We start from the raw sequence: 22,118 nt of genomic DNA on the forward strand, positions 1-22,118 counted from the left end.
TGTAAGAATAAATACACAATTTTTAATAAATAAGTTCCTGGGTTTATTTATTTATTTTTGGTCCCTCCTTGTATATAAATTTTCTGTTATATACTAATAGTAGCTTATTGGTTGCTCTTACGGCGTCATTTATTTTATCTTGGAGAGCCATGTATGTCTATATGTAAAAAGCACCCTCATGCTCTTTGCCACTGGCCCAGTTTTCAATTACTGGGCAGTACCATCATCTCATGATGAGTCCCCTGTTAGTGGATGGGCAGGTTGTTGCCATCATTTGCTTTCACCAAACAGTTAGCAAGGCTCACACATCATGTGAGTGAGTACAGCCAAGGATAAATTCGTGGAGATAGAATCTCTGGGCCAGAAGACCTGGGGTGAGGGTTGGGGGCTTCTGTAGGATTTGCCCAATTTCCTGCTGCCGTGATTGTTCCAATGTGCACAGCCATCAACATACAGGAGTGTGCCAGCTCCCCCAAGTCCCTGTGTCCTCACCAGTCTGTGATTATCATCTAAGCAATGGAAAAATAATGGTTCTCAGGCTACTTGGGGCTATTTTTTAGGTGATTTATCAGAGCCATTATCAGTCATCCGTGGTTACTAAGATTTGCCCCCTCTGCCTGTTTGTCCTTCAGGCTTGTTCCCCTCTCACCCCTTGCCTTTGGGTTTGAGCCAGGCCACCTGCGAACTGAGGAGAAGCTTTTTAGCTTCTGTAGATTGAGGTCTCACTCCCCCCACTGTGGGCTACTAATGAGGCCTGGTTGATGGTTGGTGTCCCAAGTCAGGGAGGCCCATGCTGGGCTTCTTTGTCTGCTTCAGGACACAGTCCTTGCTCACCTCCAGTGCTGGGAAGCTTACCTCCTCCAAAGTCAACTCTGTTTATCTTCAAACTATTCCACCTTTGAGTAAGGCCTGGACCCCCACCCCACTGAGCTACCAGAGTGGTTCTTGGGGTCTAAACCATGACTGTTCTTCCCAAAGCCTTCAGCCTACTCAGCTCCATGCTCCATGTCCCTTTCCCCTGCCCTGCCATGAGTTATAGAGCCCGCACTGACCTGGTCATTGTCCTCCAGAGAGCCTCCACTTTCTCATGTTCCTTTCTGGAGTGTAGTAGCTTCCAGGGTGAGGCTGGGGGCTGGGCCTCCCTACTGTGTGTGCTCTGCTCTGTACAAAGCAGACATGAACAGATCTAACCCTTTCTTCTTCTGGGCACTAGACCTTTAATGATGCCACCACAATCCCCTTAGTTTTGTCGGGCCACTCTTCCCTGGTTTCTGGTTCTGAACAACAGAAACCAGCTCCAACTAATTAAAACAGAAAGGGGTTCACTAGAAGCCAATGGAGTATGTCACAGATTCTCTAGGAGGGCCAAAGAACCAGGCCCAGAAGCCACACCCAGTCAGGGACAATGTCCCAAATCACATGCCATATGTGGCTTGGTGCCAGCCCTAGCCACAGACCCTCATCTCACACCAACACTGGCCACCAGGTGCTGCCTCTACAACTGCTGGATTACTGCATCCCCCTCATCACCTCCAGGCTGGGACAGCATGTCAGCACCTGGGTGGGAGGGGTCTACCCCAAGAGATGGGGTCAGGGGAAGGGAGGGGGCCCAGGCAGAGGAAAGGGGTTCAGGTGCTAGGCAGTCCAGAATGCCAGGGTTCACTACAGGGTCTTGAATTTCTCCGTGTTACACCCCAGATCACATTCGTTAGCACCCACTACATGCCACCTGGACTCCAGGCACCCACATAATTTTCTCATTCAGTTCTCATGACAACCTATGAGGTAGGCGCTGTCACCCCCACTTCCCTGATGTTCCTGTGATGTACCCAGCATCCTACATCAAACACCTCTGTAGAAGAAAGGGAGGAGGCTCCATGGGGCTACCAGTGGGTCTCAGGCTGCTGCCCCCATTTTATCCCTGCTGACACATGAGGTCCTTACCCCTGCATTGCCCATCCCTGGTGCTGTAGCCTGGAAGCACAGCCTCTAAGCATGGGGACTCCTGGGGCACACAATGTGATCAACACAGAGGATTCCGCCAGGGAGGCGAGCCAAGCTTCCAGTACATTCCCAGAAACGAGCCTCTGGGGAGAGGGTGAGTCAGAGAGCATGTCTGGAAGGGAAGCTCAGCTCTGGCTCCACCATTGACTTACACCCTACAATTGTTGGGGGGCCACAGAGGAGCTCCCTTTGCTGAGCAGACTACTGCCCTCCTTTTCTCTCTCCTCCTTCACTCATTCACTCAGTCATCTGCTTATGGATCCTGAATCCACTGAGTACCTGCTGTGCTCCAGGCCTTGTGCTGGGCACTGGGTACCCAAAGAAAAACCAGCCATGGTTTCTGCCCTCAAGGGGTTTGAAGTTGAAGGGAAGAGATGGAGGTAGCAGGTGGGTAAGTGTGAAATATAGAGGAGAGAGGGGGATTGAGTTCTTCAAAGCCAAAGTGATATTTGAGCTGGATCTGGAAGGATGCAGAACTGTGTGTGATGTGGTTGAAGTGAGAGCAGCCTGAGCAAAGGTGTGCAAGTGTGGCGAAGGCTGGGTGTTCTGGAAACATCCAAGAGGGAGGTGTCGAAAGCTTACGGTACATGAGACTGGAAAAACAGATAGGAACCACCCAATGAAGGACCTTGACAGCTGGGAAGGAGCTTGGATATTTTCCTGTGCAGGGTTTGAACAGAGGAGGACAAGAGTGGACGTGGGTGCTGGAAATGCAGTGGATTGACGTTTTGAAGTATTAGCATAGGGTCTCCTTCCAACCCTGAACTTCCTGTGCCCCTCACCCATGTGCTCAATTGAATGGAATATCCCTTCTCATACAATATTTTTGGGGACCCATAAATATGTTTTCATTTATTTTAGAAGCAGAAGGAAAAATTAATATAATAGTAATGAATATGTAACAATGAATCCATCCTGGATTGCATTCATTCACCTTTATATCAAAGGAGTCATAAAATATAAATTTAATATCTTCATTCATGCCAATCAAAAGTGACTGGGGCTTGCCCTGGCCAGTGTGGCCCAGTTGGTTGAAGTGACATCTCGTAACCAAAGGGTTGTAGGTTTGATCCCCAGTCAGGGCACATACCTGGGTTGCAGGTTCAATCCCCAGTCCAGGCATGTACCATCACCGGTCCAGGCATGTACATTGCGAGTCCAGGTGCATACGAGAGGCAACTGATCCATGTTTCTCTATCCTCCCTTCCTCTCTAAGTGCCCTTGGGTGAGGATAAAAAAAAGTGTCCAGGGCTCATGAAAATCATAATGCTCCCTGGTACAGGGCAGAAGCAGCTCTTGAGTTGCAATGTGTGCCTTTGAACGTCATAGCAGATCAATAATGCTGAAAGAAAACAGTGTTTGAGTTGCAGAGTCCAGGCCTTTGAGCATTGGAGGAGCTTGGGAAGGACTGGTTATCTCTCCCTTCAGCCTCCACCAGGGGCAGGGAAAGAGCCTTGGGCAAGGGGAGTCTCCTGGGTGGCAGCCCAGGAAGGGGGTCAAATGCCAAATTGCCTGAGATGAGGAAGGAAGTTCAATCAAGATTACACTGGATGATAGAAAACTGAAGTTTTACTCCAGGAACTCCTGAGCTCATGCACTGCATGCCTTGCCCATCAGCCCGGGCTCCATTCCACACCCCAATAAACACTTAAAAGTGCTAGGGGTGGGGGGTGAAATGAGTGAAGATGGTCAAAAGTTACACATTTCCAGGGATAAGATAGGTTAAGTCCTGGGGATATGATGTACAGCGTGGTGACTAGAGTTAAAAAATACTGTATTGTATATTTGAAAGTTGCTGAAAGAGTAGATCTTAAAAGTTCTCATCACGAGAAAAACAATGTAGCTATATGAGGTCATGGACATTAACCAAACGTGTTATAGTAATCATTTCACAATATATGCATACAGGAAATCATTATATTGTACACATGAAACTAATACAATGTCATGCATAAATTATGTCTCACCAAAACTGGAAGTGAGTAAAAATACACCCTTATCAGGTTCCTCACAATATTAAAAATAGAATTATCAATCACACTTCTGAGCATATATGCAAAAGAATTAAAAACAGGGTCTTGAAGAGATATTTGCACACTCATGTTTAGTTTCCAAGAGGTAGAATGTATAAAGAAAATGCAAAACACACACACACACACACACACACACACACACACACAGTGGAATATGACTCAGGTTTAAAAAGGAGGAAATCTTGGTTCATGCTTCAACATGAATTAACCGTGAGGACATCATTCCAAGTGAAACAAGTAGTCACACAAAGATAAATGCTGCCTGATTCCACTTATATGTGACACCTAGCATAGTAAAACTCATAGAAATAGAAAGTAGAATGGTGGTTGCCAAGGTTCTACCCTGAGGGAGGGAGAATGGAGAGTTCTTAGTTAATGGATATAGGGCTTCAGTTTTGCAAAATGAAGAAGGACTGGATGTTGGTTGCACAACATTGTGCATATAGATAACACTACTGAACTGTAAACTTAATAATGGTTAAGATGGTAAATTTTATGTGTTTTTTACCACAAAATTGCAAATATATCCCAACTTTATATGTAATTTTTATATATAAAAATATTTGGAAATACTTTTATAACTTAGCTTTTGAAGCTGGTTGGATAGAAGTAACTGGTTTGATTTACTGTTGGCCTTGATTTTTCTACAAACATCATGCCTTCTTGGGAACTTGGAATTCTTACCATGTGACCAACAAATTGTTTTCGTGCACAGTGACATGCTTTAAAACACTAAATTTAACAATGGAGGAAAAGCTGACGTGGTGTTACATTTAGAAGATATTTAAGTAAACATTTACTATTTATAAACATTTTGTGGTTTTAATATTTTGGAACCAATGCCTCTTCCAACCCCCACCCTTCTCAAGGATTTTAATGAGCTAGAAGTTCCATGCCCACGTGGCCTTCTGGAGAAATTGGTCCCTGCCGAGAGGAAAGGCCTTCTCATACCATCCTCCCATCCTCCCCCATCATAATAGGGCAGCCAGTGCCTGTCCTGCCACTGCCAAGCCTTGATGGCAGCCCCCCACACAAGGTCAGAGGGGCCGAGCTATGGACCTGCGAATGCAGGACACAGGAGTCTGCACTTAACCTGACACCACACGGCACCCTGGCAGGCTCCAGGCTGGGTGACAGCAGTGTGCCAAGAAGTCTGGTCTCGTCAGTTGTGAGAATCCTGGAGGGGGCAGGCTGAGAGGCATTCACAGTCCAGATGGGGTTCTGTGCCCAGCTTCCCCATGCCCTGCCAATCTTGACAGCCCTTCCTGCCCCATTCAGACAGATAGGATTAAATACAATTTTAAACCGTAAAACCGAGGACCGCAGTGAAGAGGTAAGCCCTTGAGCTAAAGCACTGAGTTTGTTTTTTAAGATTTTATTTATTTGTTTTTAGAGAGAGGTGAAGGGAGGCAGAAAAAGAAGGAGAGAAACATTGATTAGTTGCCTCTCGTACACCCTCAGCTGGGGACCTGGGCCGCAACTCAGACATGTGCCCTGACTGGGAATCAAAATGGTAGCCCTTTGGTTCACAGGCCGGGGCTCAATCCACTGAGCCACACCAGTCAGGGCCCAAAGCACTGAGTTTAATTTAAATCATATTATAATAGAACCTGCTGTGTGACTGCAAACAAGTAACTCAATCTCTCTGGGCCTCATTTGCTTAATCTGTAAAGTGGGGCAATGGTGGCTGCACCCCACAGAGTAGCTGTGAAGAGAGCATGCTGATGTCACCAGACCTCAGGAGGCACATTCACAGACTGAGCCTCTCCTGACTCCAGGGGGAGAAGAATGTATGTGTGCAGACAAGGGGACTTGGCCTGGGGCCAGTGCAGCTGCAGCTGGAACATAAACCTGTCCGGCTTCTGGCGCCACGGCCTCCCTGCTCCAGACAGAACCCTGGCTGGGGTGACAGGAACCAGGAGCCTTGAGGTGGAAGTTGGAGCCAGGGGGCAGGGGCGGGGGTATGTGTAGGAGGTGGAGGCGGCTCCTGGTCCTCAGCCTGATTCTTGCTCCAACAGCTCTTGTGCACCCTGCACATCCAACAGCCACTCTGGGTGGCACTCCCTCAGCTGCCATCCCCTTCTGCACTTCCACAGCTCCTGGTGCACTGTGGGCCTCTGAGGGGGGCCCCTGGCCCTCAGCTCACTGGGGTCCCCTGCCCTAGCTGCCTCTAGCAGGACCCCCACAGTCCCTCCTAGGGTCTCTGCTTCTGCTCTGCCTGAGACCTTCTGTGTGATGGTCCCTCCTTCCCCTGTTGGACCCTACACAGTCTCTTCTTCACCCACGTCTCTCTGGCCTGAGGGGCAGTTTGAAAGTGGGAGCTGAGCAGTGATCCCAGGTAGCCCAGGGTGGCAGACAGCCCCCCACACTCCCAGCTCCCTGAGGGGCAGGGACCTCTGTCTCTTCACTGCTGGGGCCACGGTGGCCTACAACGGGTGCTCCATAGATGTTTGCTGAATAAACAGACTGCGTGTCTTCCAGTAAAACATACAAATCCTAAGTGAGCATCTTGTTGAATTTTTACACTTGCCTACTTCTGAGTAACCATCACCTAGCTCAAGATCTCGGCCATTTCCAGCCCCTGCCAGGCTTCCTCACACCCCAGTCGGCTGACTGCCACCCTTAGGGATAAATGCTCTCCTGAACTGGCTTAGTCTTGCCTGCCTTTGACATCTGTGTGGCTGGAATGACACAGGCACACCTCAGACAGAGCAGGGTCCAGCTCCAGGAGACCACAGAAAAAGCCAATATCACTATAAAGTGAATCATGTAATTCTTTTGGTTTCCTAGTGCATATTAAAGTTACGTTTACACTATACTGTAGTCTATTAAGTGTGCAATAGCATTCTGTCTAGAAAAGTACATACCTTAATTTAAAAATAATTTATTGCCAAAAAAATGCTAACCAACATCTGAACCTGTTGGGAAAATGGTGCTGATAGACTTGCCTGTGCAGGGTTGCAAAAAACACAGTTATCTGTGAGGCACAACAAAGTGAGTTATGCCCGTCTACTCCTCTGTGCCAGGCTGCTCCTCCTCAACATGATAATGACCAGGACGGCCCCCACATTGCTGTATGTAGCAACGGTCCATTCTTCTTTAGTGCAGAACGTATTCGATGGGGTGGATGCATCCCTCTCCATAGCTTGCTCATCCCTTCACCCATGGATGGACATCTGGGGTGTGTCCAGTTCGGGACTGTTAGGAATAAGGCTGCTACAAACGCTCTTACATGCATATGTCTTCCAGGAGACAGGAGCACTCACTTCTCTAAGGGAAACTTGTGAGTAGAACTGCTGGGTCCTTGGGTGGACATGAGAACGCTGGGTCCTAAACAAATCAGTTCTTATCACCCTTTCCGGGCATTTCACACCTGCTTCCTCCATCTCACCAGTGGACCCACCAGGTCTCCCTTCATTTCCCTCCAGGAGCCCAGTAGCAGAACTTGCGATTCCTCAGCCTTGTTTGGCAGGGCAGGGCGGCTGTCCTGACCTCACGCCTGCCCCACTGTGGGCCCAGGCCCCCCTCTCACAGCGGAAGGGCCCACTGGGTTGGTCAACAAGGAGGGAGCCCTTTTCTCTAAGTGGACACAGAACTTGCTTCTTGGAGGCTAAGATTTCCTCTCATGGCACTTCTGGGCTGTCTACTCAGGGTATGTCCCTCTGTCTTCCCCTCATAGGACAGGGACTATGGCCAAGCTTCCCCTGGCCCCAGTGCTCAGCTCAAAGCCTGGCAGGGTGGGGGTAACAACAGGCATCTGGGGACTCACAGAAAAGTGGGGTAGGAGAGAATAGCCCATAGACAAATGTCCCCACCTTGGAGATTGAGTCAGGAGATGTAGTAGGCTCAAGGTCCAGTCTCTCCGAGTTTAGGGGCAACTTTTAACTTCTTAGGACATTAGCACAAGCTGGGTCCCTTTAGGATCCAGGTGGGGTTCAGAACCTGTTCTTCCCTTCGCCCTGGCCCACTGAGCCTTAGACTCAAAGCAGGCCAGTTGACTCCCTCCCCAGACAGCCCAGGTTGGAACAGGTCCACTATGGGAAGAGAAGGGGGTCTCCTGCCCTTTCAAGGCGGAGAAGGCCTCCATCCAATGTCTATGACATTCTCAGAAACTTATCTGGGGCTGGTGGCTGGTCAGAGGCCAAGCTGTGGCCCTGGGGCAGTGGGCAGCCAGGCTCCATGACCATAGGTGCTGTCGCCCACCCCGCCCTTGGCCCTCAGCCCAGACCCAGGTTCCTCTCTTCCCAGAAGTTCGTCCCCCTGAATAGAATTGCATGCTTTGCCCTCGTTAACCTTCTGAACCCTCTAGAAAGGAGTGGAAATGCCCTGCCTCATCCTCTCAGTGAGGAAGCTGGGAGGGTGAGTGGGGGAGGGGAAGGAGACACCCTCCTCGGGGCTGCTGCCCAGATCAGGGACAGGGGTGGGAGAACTGGGCACTCCTGCCTTCCCACCAATGACCCTGCAGCCCCCTCCCCTCCAGCCAAGCCCTGAGACCCCTCCTTGACCTCCTGAGCTGGGTTCCCATCCCGTGTTTCCTAAGCTAGTGGCACCTATCACGCCTCTGTTTTTTCATCTGTAAAATGAGGCTAATCATGGGATTGCCCCAAGGATTTTGGAGTTCACCTATGTGAATTGTTCAGATCAGTTCCTGGTGTCCAGTAAGTGCTGAGTAGGGGTCAGTCCCTCTTCTGGGTCACTGTGTCCTTCTGTGTGTGGCCTTCTCTGGGTTGGAGTGACCAGGGTGACTGACGAGGGGGTCTGAGTCCCCCTCCTCTGTTTCTGCTGTTCTCCACCTGTCTTTCCCAGTTTCCTCACCCCACCAGGAATGGAAGGAGAGCCAGCTTTTTGGGCAGATAGGACTCATTCTTGGTGGCCTTGGAATTTACAGGGGACAAATAACTTGCAGTGGAAGGGGTCACAGGTGGCCACAAGGAGGAGATGACATATGAGCTGGGTGTGAAGGACTAGGTGGATTTTGGCTCCAAGAAATGGATGGAAGGTGGGGACAGAGCAGGAGGGTAAAAGGGACCCATGTGAGCCTGTGAGCCATCACCCCAATAACACAGGGCCTGACTCTGGGCAGCACAAACTGCCCAGTAAGCAGGGATTCCAGCCACTGCAACACCATGTCCCCAGCATCCTGCATGTCCCCAGGGGGACCCCAGGAGTAGCCTGCATCTTAGCCTGAAATGTCTTCCCAGGGAGGTGCCTCCCAACAGGGTGGCTCTCTCCGGTCATGTCCCTTGTATCTCTGTGTCCTGAGGTAGAAACATTCCCCGGGGAGCCTAGGCTGGTGAGGGCAGACCCAGAAGCAGCCCACCCCCCAGACTCCAGGACCAGCTGGTTCCTTCCTCTCCACGGCCTCATAGCCCCTGCTGCCTGCCTGGCTTCAGACGCCCCTGTGTGAGCCAGCATTCCCAGGAGAGCCCAGGTCCCCTTCCCAACAGGGGCTGCAAGTACACATTTGTGGGAAGTGGAGCTGCCCAATTTCCTACAGCAGTCCACTTGGGTCAGCTAGGCTCCTGCTGCAGGAGGCAACTGGGTGTCTGGGGAAGGATCCATGGCATGGAGACAGCACATCAGCACTAGAGGATGCGAAGGGCATGGGGAAGGGCGTGGGGGGCAGGGCCTGCAGGGGAGGGGCCTGGGGTGACCCCTTCTGTATCTACCAGTTTGGGGTGATGGGCTGTGAAAGGTCTCAGCCCTGACTTAGGTTCTCTTTCTTTCTTCTTCTTTATGCTCTATTTTTGCCCCTTTCTCCTACTGAGCCCAAACCTGGAGCCAGCTTTCTGATTTTATCTTGTTTATCGGGAAACGGCTTTGCCCATCTCTGGGCCTGCTCAGATGGCTTCCCCGCCAGGAAGTGAGTTCTCATGGCTTGACCGAGTTAAAAATAGAGATAAGAGAGTGAGAAACAGGCAAAGAAACATAAGAGAAGGGGACTCAGAGAGACAGACAGCCAGAAAGACAGAGAGAGGGACAGAAAGAGGCAGTGAGGGATGCAGTGGTTCCCTTCCCCCCATCCATCTGTCAGGCTGATATCAGGTGACATGTGGCCTACTGGATGGACTCAAGACCATTGTCATTGAGTCTGTTTCCCCAGGTTTGGGACCCTGAGAGCTGGAGGGCTGAGGGGGTTGGTGCAGCCACGCTTTGTAGTCAGTGCTACCCCACCAGCTGTGCTCCAGGCCCCCCGAAGAGCCCAAAGAAGCAAGCCCAGGCATGGGAATTTGGGGGGCGGGGATCCCACCTAAACCATGCAGGCTCTCCCCCAGCCCCTGAGGTTGGGCTCTGGGCTCAGCACAGGGCAGGTCCCAAGAAAGTGGCTTAAATCTGTGTGGTCAGGCTGTGTCTATCACAGGTCCCCCAGTAGGGGCATGTGGGTCAGGGAGAGAGGTTGATGGGCATGTTCTCTAGCATCTGGCCTGGAGGCTGAAGGACCACAACACCAGGAGGTGTGGGGCTGGGGGCAGCGCTAGGTTTGGCTGTGGGGTGGCCTGGTGGCCTGAGGGGCCTCTGGGATATTCAGTCAGAGGCACCCAGTACCTCTGTCCTCCAAAACGCTGGGATCAGTTCCTGCAGGTCCCCTCCCTGGCCTCAGGCAGCCCTCTGTCTGGGACAGGACTGTGTGCTCATCTGTCTACCCCTCTCCGGTCTGGAGACCGCAAGGGTGGGAAAGGGTCTGATTCCACGGGACAGGCACAACGACAGCCTGTGTCCCTCTGTGACATTACGATATAATAAGAAACACGTAGTTCCCCATTATTCACAGTTTTAGTTACCCGCAGTCAGCTGTGGCCCAAAAACACTAAATGGAAAATTTGAGAAATAAACAATTCATGCATTTTAAATTGTACGTGATTCTGAGTAGCATTACTGAGCCCCGCTCTGTCCTGCTTGGGACATGCATCATCCCTTTGTCCTGCACATCCACTCTGCACACGATCCTTCCTCGTTAGTCTCTTAGTGGCCATCTCACTGATCAGATGGACTACTCTATTGTGTTATTGATCATTGTTGTTAATCTTTTTCTGTGCCTAATTTATAAATTAAACTTTATCATAAGTATTATGTATAGAAAAAAACATAGTGTATACAAGGTTCGGTAGTATCTGACTTTTCAGGGTTCGGTAGGAGTGTTGGGGCAGGTCCCCTGTGGATAAGGGGAGATGACTGATGCATTTGGTCTTTGTTCCTGGTTCCTGGCACAAAGCTCCTAAAACCCTTGGAATTTTGAGAGGTAGGGGTGAGAGGAGCATCTTTTGTTATTCATAATGAGCCCTTTTCAACCCAGGAGCTTATGCTTCATGAGGGGAGCCCTTGGATAGCTTCAGGATGCAGGCGGGTCACCAGAGGAACCAACCATGGCATTAGAGGGTTGGAACTTTCAGCCCCACTTCCTCCCCCAATAACCTTCAGGGAGGGGAGAGGGGATAGAGAATGAGTTCAATTACCAAAGGCCAATGGTTTAATCAGTTATGCCTGGTATTGGAGCCTCCATAAAAAACCCAGACAATGGGGTTCAGAGAGCCTCTAGGTTGGTGAACACATGGAGGAACTGGGAGGGTGGCGCACCCAGAGAGGGCATGGAAGCTCTGCTGAACTCCCTCACACCCAGCCCTGTGCGTCTCTTCTAGTTTGCTTTTCCTGAGCCATATCCTTTGTCATAAACCGGTGATGCTCAGTAAACTGTCTTCCTGAGTTCTGCAAGCCATTGTAGCCAGTTACCGAAACTGAGGAGGTGGTCCTGCGAATCCTTGATTTATAACCAAGTTGGACAGAAGTGTGGGTACCCTGGGCATGCACTACCTACAGCTGGTGTCTGAAGAGGGGGCAGTCTTGTGGAACTGAGCCCTTCAGCTGCAGAGTCTGCACTAACTCCAGGTAGTTAATGTCAGAACTGAGTTCAATTGTAGGACATTCGGGTGGTGTCCGGAGAGCTAGAGAATTGGTCGGTGTGGGAAAACCAACACATTTGGGATCAGAAGTGCTGTGAGTTAAAAACAGATCATAGTACCCTCTGAGTTCATTCTTGGCCCTTCTCTGTCCTGCTCTGGGCCCAGGAATCTGAGACATGCATCATGGACCACACCATGCAGACCCAGATGTCGCTGGTGGAGACACCAATATGCGATCAGAAGGCAAGAGGAGAGAAGCAGTGGTATTTACTCACTGGCTCCCTCCAGTGGCTGCATCCCTCTACCTACAGCTCCTGTTCTGACAGGTGGACGCTGCCCATGGCTCCTATTCACTAGCTCTGGACACACCACTCCCTCCCATCACATCAGCCCTTCAGGTACAGGAGTTCTTATGGCCCCATCAGTGCCCTAGGTGGACCTCTCCATGGTTACCCTAGCAGTGCCCACACCTTTGTAAACTCTCTCAATTGCCCTGCTAGAAGCACACCATCTGTTTCCTGCCAGGGCCCCACCAACCCACACAAGGCGTAGGCTTGTGGAGTGCAAGGCCTTAGGGTCACCTAGTTCAACCTTCACTTTTTACATAAAGGAACACTGAGGCACAAAGAGAGTAAGTGATCTGTCCAGGGTCAACCAGCCCCAGGGGCTGCTCTGAAAACGCTGTGGAAAAACCAAGACAAATTGGGAGTCTGCTTCCTCCCCTCCCTGCCTCTCCTAACCTGGCTCCCCAGAGTCATGTTAGCATTTCCTGCCCAGCAGGAGCAGGATGTGCCTACATGGGCTAATAAACCAATTAGGGCCATGTGCACATCCCAGAGACAGGAACCTGGAAAGCCAGCCAGCACCCCTCTTCCATGACTCTGTGCCCCAGAGGGTAAGGCCCTCCGCCTGGCATGGGGTGCCTCATGGCTTCCCTCCAAACCCAACCCAACCCTCTGGCTGCCCCCAACCTGCCCACTCAGCAGTCCCCAGTTGCTTCCAGGCCTTTGAACACACTGTTGCTCTCACCGAAGCACCCTCCCCGTGTCTACCTGGCACAGTGCTGCCCCTTCTCCAAGGCCACACCTGTTTAGGGAGCCTCCTCAGAGCCCCAATGCCCCTACTCCCTCCAGCCTTGTGCATGGTAATAACCTCTCCTCCCTCGCAGTGGTGGGCAACTTGAAGGCAGGACGTTGCCCGAGTCACCTCCAGAGTAACCTCTAGCCCTTCGGGGCCTCCCCAGAGTAAAGCTGATGATGAAAATGCTGGGTGCCTGGGTTAGGTTCAGGGCTAGAGTCCACTCTGGGCTGAGTCCAGACTTCTCTAGGAACTGAGTTTCACGTGCACTTCTCGCCCCCCCCCCCCCCCCCAGGCCCAGAGTAAGCACAGGGGCGGGTGAAGCTTAGAAGCTGTGCCTCTGGTGCAGGAACTGGAGAAAGGGGAACTGAATAGCTCCCAGTTCTCCAACCAGGAGGCGAGGCCAGTTGGAGACTGTGCTGGGGTAAGGGAGCAGCAAGGGTCAGACATGCAGGGCAGCGTCAGCCCATTCACCTCCTTGGTTTGAACTCACCCCAGCCCAGTGTGCAGTGTGATCGTCCTTATTTTACAGGTAGGGATTCTGAGGCCCAAAGAAAGGCTTGATCTGCCCTAAGTGGCTTGGCTGGCCTAGGACCCTGGGCCTCAGCCCTGGTGCTATATCCTCCTGCAGACCCCACTACCTCGCAGAGGACCTGGGGGCAGCAGTGGGGGACTGCTAGATATATAATGGCGCAGATGTACAGGAGGTGTTGGCACATTTATTTCTGATATTTATTCCTGAGCTCCAAAAGCTGCAGGATATGCTCCCAGCCCAGGCTCTAGGGAGGAGGCGGAGGAGCCACTCAGGAGCCCCGCACAGCAGAAGAGCTGAACACGTGGTGGGGGTTATATCTTCTCATGCACACCGACTCCACTGGTCCCGAAAGGGAGGTGCTCCCACAGGTGTTATAGCTTGGGTGGGGGACAGGGAGGAGAGAGGGAGAGAGAATGATGAACACAGGGCTTGAAGTCGCCTGGCCCTTGCCTAGAGTTTGGAGCTCTAGGCAGAGGAGCACTGGAGAAACAGAGGCTCCACTGGCCAGGCTGGATTAACCAAAGGGAACCAGGCATTTCCCCTAAACTGCACAAAGCCAGCTCTCCCCTCCCTGGCCTTTGTCATTACCCAGTCCTCATACTTCCCTTTTCCACTCCCCACACCCCAGGATGCCTGTCTCCCCTAATCAAGACCCACCACTGGCTCCCTTCAGGATGCAGCCATTTCCTCAGCTGGAAATCAGCCCCAGGCCTTGCCTGGCTGCCGGCAATCCTCCAGCCTCAGCACCTCCTCCTCTCCCTCCTCCCCAAATCCTATCCTTTCCTCTAGGTGGCCTTGTGGACATGCCCTCTCCACCAGGCCCAGGTATCTGAGTTCTGAATGAAAGGCTTGAGGCAAAGCTTAGTGCTTGGCCTAAAAGCTATGCATCTCCACCTGTGAGACTCCCAGCTGGAATGTCTGCTGCCTGTCCCCATTCACAATTCCAACTGTTGTCACCAGGGAGCAGCGGTGTCCACTCACAAACTGTGGACCCCTTGGGCAGGTGGAAGAGAGACAGACAAGTGAGGGAGAGGTTAAGAGGTTCTGGAACCTTGGGGATTCCTTGCTCAATAATTGTTACCCATGTCTGGCCTTCAGGAAAAGCCACCGCAGCACGGCTAGCAAGGGGGATCTGGGCTGGGGGCTTGGGCCAGGGGCTTCTGAGGGACAAGTGAAGGTGGGAAAAGGGGATAGAGGCGACCCAGGTCAGGGACCTCACCCCTGCGCCCTGTCCTCTTACCAGGTGTAGATGAGCAGGGCCAGGAGGGCGGCGAGGAGGACAGTCAGCAGGACTGAGAGGATGGCGATGATGACCGCTGCACCTGTGCTGTGGGATCCTGGGGTAGCCTGCAGTGCCTCCGCTGAGGGGCGTGTGGGACCCCGCAGGCAGGCAAGGCATGTCGTGTAGGGAGGAAAGAGATATGATCTGACCTGAGAAGGGGGACCTGGAACAGTCTCCAGATCAACTGCCCACACCCAGGCTGGGGGAGGGGTACCTACAGACAGCAACATGATAACTAACGGTGGCTCTGACTGCCAGGGGCAGGCCCACACCCAGTCCTTGGGATCTCCCCAAGCCCCCAGCCAGATTGTGTGGCCTGCTCATCTGGCTCCATACCTTGTTGCAGGCGGGTGTCATTGGACCAATCTGTCTCAGCCACAGGTCCTCTGTCACTCATCACCAGGAACTTCACTCTGAACAGAAGACCCAGCATTGGGAGTGATGGTCTCTGGGTCCTGAACTCTTGGGCCCTGGTGCCTATCAGTCTGTTCCCTTGATTCCCAGGGCCTGGCGTTCGGGGGAGCAGGGACCAGGACTTAAAGCATAGCCTTGGAGACCACTTGAAGGGTCTCCAATCCCAGCTGTGACATTTCCCAGCTGTGTGGCTTTGGGTGCATCCTTTACCCACTCTGATCTCAGTGTTCTCACTTGGGAAATGTGTACTGAGTGGACTAGATCTCCCAGCACTGAACACGAACATCTCTGATGTTCGGTGAAGGGCGATAGTTCCAGGGGCCAGCCCTTCCCAGGATGGGGAGAATCTCCCTGGATGGGGAGATTCCATCTGTGGGATCCAAATGGCCCGTGGGAGCAGGGGCTCAAGTCAGGGGCTCTCTGCTCAAGAAAGACAGGTGAATTTACCCAGGCCTCCTCCCACTTGCAGAACTAGAGCAGGGAACCCAGGCACCCAGCGGGGAGCTGCCCAGGCTCAGGTTTGGCCACAGGCAGGAGCACACACACTGCAGCAGGGCCTGGCTGAGCTGCTCACCGGTAGGGGCCTGAGCCTGGCAGGGGGTGGTTGCAGCCCCATGTGGTTGGTGAGCAGCTGGTGTCATTGCCAACACGGAGGACCTGGAGCTGGTTGCCAGGCTGACTACCTGGATAGAGCTCCCGGTTGGCCCTCAGTGTGAGGTAGTAGCCCCTCTGGGGCAAGTCGGCAGGTACTGGGGTGTCCTCCACCCTCTGTGGGGCAGTGAAGTTCTTCAAGGCTGAGGGTGGCATTTGGGTCAGACAGTGGGTAATGATGGCTCTGATGACAGGGGCCGGCCCACCCCCAGTCATCAGGAGCCCCCAAAACCCCCAGGCCTAGTGTGTCACCTGCTCATCTGGTCTCATATGGCATGGGGGCCACATGGCCAGGGTTTCGGCACATCCCACCAGGCCAGACAGCCCCCAACCACATCCCTGGCATCACCTTCTCCGCCCCCCACCCCTGCTGCTCCTCACATACCCCCTGCCCATGTCACAGAGGGAAAACCAAGGCCTGCCCCAGTGGCACCCACCATTGCTATGCGCCACCACCAGCCAGATGGGGTCAAAGTCGGAGATGTTGAGGTGACTGAACTGGCCCCGCGGCTGCTCCAGTGTGAAGGTGGACTGGGTACATCTCCCCGCCAGAGTGGCACTTGAGAGCCGAGGCACATAGTTGATGTGTTCTGGGGCCAGTAAGGGTCAGAGAGAGAGGCTCAGCCAGAAAACCAAGCCCTCCCAGCCCAGACTGAGGGGGAACACATGATCCTAGGAGCCCAATCTGAGGGAAAAGGCATAGCTCGGCCCTGGGTGCCCTCATCTGAGGGAGAAGTCAGGGCTTCTCCTGGGAGCTTGTTCAGGGATTAATCCAGAGGGTTCCCTGGCAACTCTGTGTCCAGGGAACATGGGTGCGTGGCTAGAGTCCAGGCCTGGCCCCTGCCTTGGGAGCCAGGGTGGGCACTATGAAAGGTCAGGGGAAGGCCCACCTGTCCCTACACTACCTGGGGTCTCTGTGTGACTGGCAGTGTCCAGGGAAGGGGGGATAGTTAGAGATCTGGGGGGGGGGGTGCTTCTCCCAGCTGCAGGCACAGTTCTTCTGGGGAAGGGATCTTAGGCCTTGTTGGGGTGAGACTCAGATGTGGGGGAGCATGAGTCCTACTGGTGCCCAGTGACCTTGAGCTCTAACTCTCTGGGCTTCAGTTTACCCACCTCTCAAGCCCCTCCAGCTCCACCCACATGATCCAGATTGGTTGATGAGAGAAATAAATGGCTTGGAAGGGGTGGGGAGGTGATAGAGGAAGTTCCCCTCCAAGACCCCAGGCCAGGATGTGGGTCACCAAGAGGGGGGCTGTGTCCTGGCTCAGACCCTAAGACACCTTCTCTTCCCCACTCAGTGCTCTGCCACCTCCCAGCTCATCTTAAGGCACCTTCCCCTCTGGAAATTGTTCCCCTCTCAGCCCCTCACAGCCTCATCTGGGAAAGGGCAGGGATAACTAGGAAGAACAAGAAGCCTGGGCCCCCATGCCCCTGTCCAGCCCTGCTGCTGGGGAGAGCCCAGAACCCCTAACTTCTCCCTGGGCCCCTTGAGAACAGGGCTCCTCCCATCTCCGGCTCCAAATGCTGGAGAGCCACAGAAAAATGAAGTGTGCTGTTATGAGAGTCTCCAGAACCCGCTCCCTCCTTTTGGTTCAATTCAGTTCAATTAAATTCATTTATATTGAATTCCACTTAACTCCCAAGGCTCGGTGCTAGAACCCTCCTTTCTCTGAGCTCCCAGCTCTATCTCTGAGGCCCAGTGCCCACTGCAGGCAGCAGGTTTGCTGAGTGAGGGAAAAGGCATGCAACAGCGGGCTGGGGAGACTGCAGCTCTAGGCCCCTCCAGTTTAAGAGCCCACAGTGAACAGTGACTGCAGCCCCCCTCAGGGGCCTTCCTTCTGGCGTCGTCTTCCTAGGCTTCTTTTAACCTTTGCTCAGGAACAGAAAGGAGGACAAGGAGGGGTGGAGGGGAACCATCTGGTGAGAATTGGTGTGGGAGCTCGGAGTACAGAGAGATGAAAACCCGGGGAGAAGGAAGCATTACTCACTCCCCTATCTGGAGGTGGGGGATAGGTGTCTGTCTTGTGACCTGTTGTGCGGGATCTCTCTCCTGACCCACCCAGAACCCCATCCCCAGACTTGAGGCTTGGGAGCTGGTGGAGGTGAGGCCTGTCCTCCTGAAGCCTGAAGCTCAGGGGGCACCTCTGCCCCACCCCCTCTCTCACTCACCCAGGCCTGTTCCCAACTGCAGGCAGATCAGCAGCAGCAACGGTGGCATCAACAGCCCAGACTGTCCCCTACTGAGCACCATGGCCAGGCCAAGCACCCAGCTGCTTGTCAGAGGGTCTGTCTGCAGCGTCCAGAGCCAAGGAGCTTCTTAGTCTGGGCTAGGCTGGGGGAGGCTGCTTCTGGCACCTCCTGCTGCCCCTCCCAAGTGCCCCCTCCTCGCTAACAACTGGTTGGACAGGTTTTGGGGCAGAATGTGCTGGCCCCATGGATTTGGCATTGCCAGGGAGGGGTCTGAAGAGAACAATCAGCACCAAGACAAGCCTAGACACCCTTACCCCCCACTATAGGAGGGCCTGGCTTGGGAGGGGCTGCTGAGTGAAGAGGAAGCTTGGTCCAGGCAACCCCATGAGAGTCTTGCCACACCCTGTGGGATCTTCTCATCCAAACAGTCCCAACCTGGCGGCTAGAGCTCTCCCCAGCCCTCTGGTGCAGAAGGGGGTTACCCTCGTCTTCTAAATGAAGCATAGGGAGGGGAAGGGGCTTGCCCAGGATCACCCAGCTGGCCAGGGCAGAGCCTGAATTTGAGCATCACACCCAAAGGCAAGCTTGTGAGGGGGGCGATGGGAGGGAGGCTCCCTGACATCTCTCTCCCTCCTCTCCTCACCCAGGTGACCTGCCTTCTCTCCTTCCTGCCTCTGTCATCTGTGGCCACTGCCAGGAAAGGGCAATCCATCCTCAACACAGAAGATTACTGGATGGGTCCCGGGGCAGGCGGGCAGAGCATGAACTGACTCCCTCTCACCTGGATTGGAGCGGCAGCCCCGTGTGGGCTCCCCGCCTCAAGAACTAGCCCCTTTCAGCCCGCTGTCTGCACCTGGCCAGAGTTACCCTCCCCAAACTCAACCTCCTCTTGGAAGTACTTACAAAAAAATTTTTTAAACCATTATAAATATTCTCTAGTTATCATAATGCTTTTATACTCTCTTTAATTGCCAGCCCACATATACTATTTTTCTTTGCAGAACTACTTAAACTGTGCCAATTGTTTATTATGGTGAACTTCAAAAAATGAGACTATTTCTGCCAATATGATGTAATTATCTAATAGGTTTTTTGTGATGAATTCTTTACCTGGACATCCTAGCTGATGGTGTCAGACTTTTCAAGATAAAATGACTGTTTCATCAGGGATTGACTCAGCCACAAGGGAACTGGAGGCGAACACCAGAATAAAGGCTCAGGAAGGCAGATGAGGTAGGGGAGTCCTGTGAGTGCAGGAGGTGGCCTCAGCAAAGAGGCTACTGACACCATCTCTTCAGGTGCTCCTGCCACTTCCCATCTCTGTGCCTCTGCGCCCTTGCTCAGGCCAGTCTCTTCCAGGAGGGCCCTCACCACTATTTCCCAGCGAACTTTTGTCCTCCCTACTGCAGGAGTTGGCACTATTAGAAATGTGCCCTGTCTGGCCTTGGTGCCTCCCCTGCATGCTCCCCTAGCCCCTGGCTTGTACCTCCATCTTCTAATCATTGTGACAGTGTTACACCAACGCCTACCCACCCCCATGCACACCTGTGCCTCCTCCTGCTGAAAGCTCCCTGAAGGCAGAAACTACCCTCCTTACTCAGGAGTGTGCAGGGGGCGGGCTCCCAGTATCTCCCACAAGGTCTTCCTTTTCGGAGCAATGGCCGTGACATTGCTGCACTTCAGATGCAGGTCGTCCTGCAATCATCACTTAGAGAACGAGGAAGTTGCACAGGCAAAATTTTAAGCAAATATGTGGGTGTTGGAGAGAGAGCATAACCAGAGCTTCTCTGCCCAGTAGCAGAAGAGAGGGGGACATGAATAGGTCTGAATGGGGCCCAGCCAGCAAGTCCATGGTCAGCCCCAACCATGGAAAGGCTTCCTTGATCTCCCCAGCTTTTCTCCATAGAAATGGCCACACCTATGGAAAAGTTGAAAGTATGTAGCACAATAAATACCTATATATATAGATTCCACCCAGATCCAACAATTAACATTTTACTCTATTTGCTCTGGGTCCCCTCTCTCTCAGATATGTATGTACTGTGTTACTCTCTATACATCTGTAGTAGGCAGTTAGACAGGCATGAGTTAGACAGGCATGAGCAGAGTTGGGAACACAGGCCAAGAACTGAAGGTCACTAGGGTGGAGAGCCCCTAGCAATTGTAGGGTGGGACCTTGCCCCCAGGGTGACCTTTCCTCCCCTAGCATATTGCTGGTTATGTGGTTTAGATCCCCTGACCTTTCATATCACTGACATGTTGCTAGTCATTTGGCAGACCCTCCTGGAGGAGGAGCAAGGGGGCCAAAGGACAGCCTTACAAGACTTCCTTGCATGACTGCTTCCTTAAGCATTAAACCCTCAGGACAATGAGGTTCTGATCGGCATCAAATGATCTTGGAAGTAGAGCCTTGGGTCTATTGACCACAGAGAGAATTTTGGTCAAACTAGAGATAACATCTAGGCCTCAGTTGTATTTCAGCTCCACGCCCAGAAAAGCAGCAAGACTGAGGTGGGGGCAGGGGGTGGGGGTGGGGGGGTGACGCCTTGGCTGACATCAGAACCAGCTTCAAGGACTAACAATCCCCACTGCCACCAACCAGTCAGTGGAGACCAGGACCCTGAGGAGACATCCCTGGAAAGCTGATGAGCATTCTATTGAGATCCTCCCCTGAGACCTCCATATAAGAACCCTCAAGACAAAGGTCTTAGTGTGGCTCTTTCCCTCTCTTGAGCTTGCTCTCACCTTTCCCCCTCTCCCTCCCCAAAGCATAGGTTGTTTGTGTTTTTTTTTTTGCCTTTCTTTCTCCTAAGTTCCAAGGGCCTTTCTTTTGCTTCTGTAACTTGCTTTCAGAGCCCACACAGCCCCACTGGCTCACTTCTTCCACGGCTCACTTCTATCTCTGTGACTTTCCAAATCAGCTTTTGCTTGTATTTGAGTCTTGGCTCTGAACTCTTTCTTAGCCAAAACTCAAGGACCCAGGTAACACCTGGTGCCACTAACACACCTATATACACACATGTATATGTATATAAAGTGTAGATGCTTATATAATAACTTTTTATATATTACATATTTTACACAATATATTAATAAATATATATTTTTTACATTTATTTCTCTCTACCTTTTGAAAGTCAGTTGGAAGCAGACACCATAAAATGGGAATGACTCGCTTTATCCTTTTGAAAGTATGTTCTTGCTCATTGACTCATCATCTCCCCAGGTCCCCAGAGGCGGGCAGGGCGAGCATTCTTATTAATGCCATTATGCAGATGAGAAAACCAGGCCCCAACAGAGAGAGCACAGCTAGAAATCAACTACATGTCTTCTGAGACTCAGGCAGGGGCCTGTGGGAGCAAGTGATTAAGCTTCCTTCTTAAATTGTGACATGCTTCATTATTGCTCTGCACAAGCACTGCTTTTATTTTGTTATTTTTTTCTCTTCATTCCTATCTCTCGCCCACTCTTTCCACTCCCTCCGCTTGGTGTGTGTACCTGTATCAGTTAGTTACCTGTGGCAGCTGTAACATGGCCTTTGTGGTACCAGACACAGAGCTCCTAAAGGGGCGCCTTTTGTTGCCTGAAATAGCTCCAGAGTAATGAAGGTGAAATGGGCTCTTCTTTTTTAAAAAAAAAAAATTTGATTTGAGAGAGCAAGAGAGAAACATCGGCTTCTTGTCCCACTTATTTATGCCTTCATTGGTTGATTCTTGTATGTGCCCTGACCTGGGATAGAAACGTTGGTGCATTGGGATGATACTCTAACCAACTGAGCTACCTGGCCAGGGCTAAATGAGTGCTTTTTGTTCTTCATAACAAGTCCCTTTCCACCACACCTGAGTATGTTAATGAGGTGATTTTGGGAAAGCCCTGAGAGAACCACAGGATGGGGGCTGGTTACAGAGGGAACCAGCCCTGTGATGAGAGGGTTGGAACTCCCTACCTCCAGGGAGGGGAGAGGGGCTGGAAATAACCATTAAGAGTTAATGGTTTAATGAGGCCCCCATAAAACCTCAAATACTGAAAAACAC

At 52.2% G+C, this 22,118-nt stretch overlaps 1 protein-coding gene across 2 annotated transcripts; it reads right to left on the bottom strand.

Moving 5' to 3' along the window:
* Nucleotides 1-13,726: 13,726 nt before the first annotated feature.
* On the bottom strand, nt 13,727-18,241 carry LOC150009062 (uroplakin-3b-like protein 1). Of its 2 annotated transcripts, XM_090279108.1 has the most exons (7): nt 18,064-18,241; nt 16,332-16,484; nt 15,818-16,037; nt 15,166-15,242; nt 14,788-14,908; nt 14,442-14,541; nt 13,862-13,924 (listed from the first exon to the last, which is right to left on the bottom strand). In XM_090279108.1, exons 1-7 carry the CDS (start codon nt 18,143-18,145, stop codon nt 13,919-13,921), a joined length of 759 nt encoding a protein of 252 aa, XP_090135234.1. In that variant the 5' UTR covers nt 18,146-18,241; the 3' UTR covers nt 13,862-13,918. The 2 variants fall into 2 exon arrangements, with proteins under 2 accessions (XP_090135233.1, XP_090135234.1); XM_090279107.1 differs by lacking the exon at nt 14,442-14,541 and having other exon boundaries at nt 13,727-13,924; nt 18,064-18,240.
* Nucleotides 18,242-22,118: the final 3,877 nt, after the last annotated feature.

This window comes from Furipterus horrens, unplaced genomic scaffold (genome assembly GCF_987537825.1).
Source record: "Furipterus horrens unplaced genomic scaffold, mFurHor1.1.pri manual_scaffold_5, whole genome shotgun sequence".
NCBI lineage: Eukaryota > Metazoa > Chordata > Mammalia > Chiroptera > Furipteridae > Furipterus > Furipterus horrens.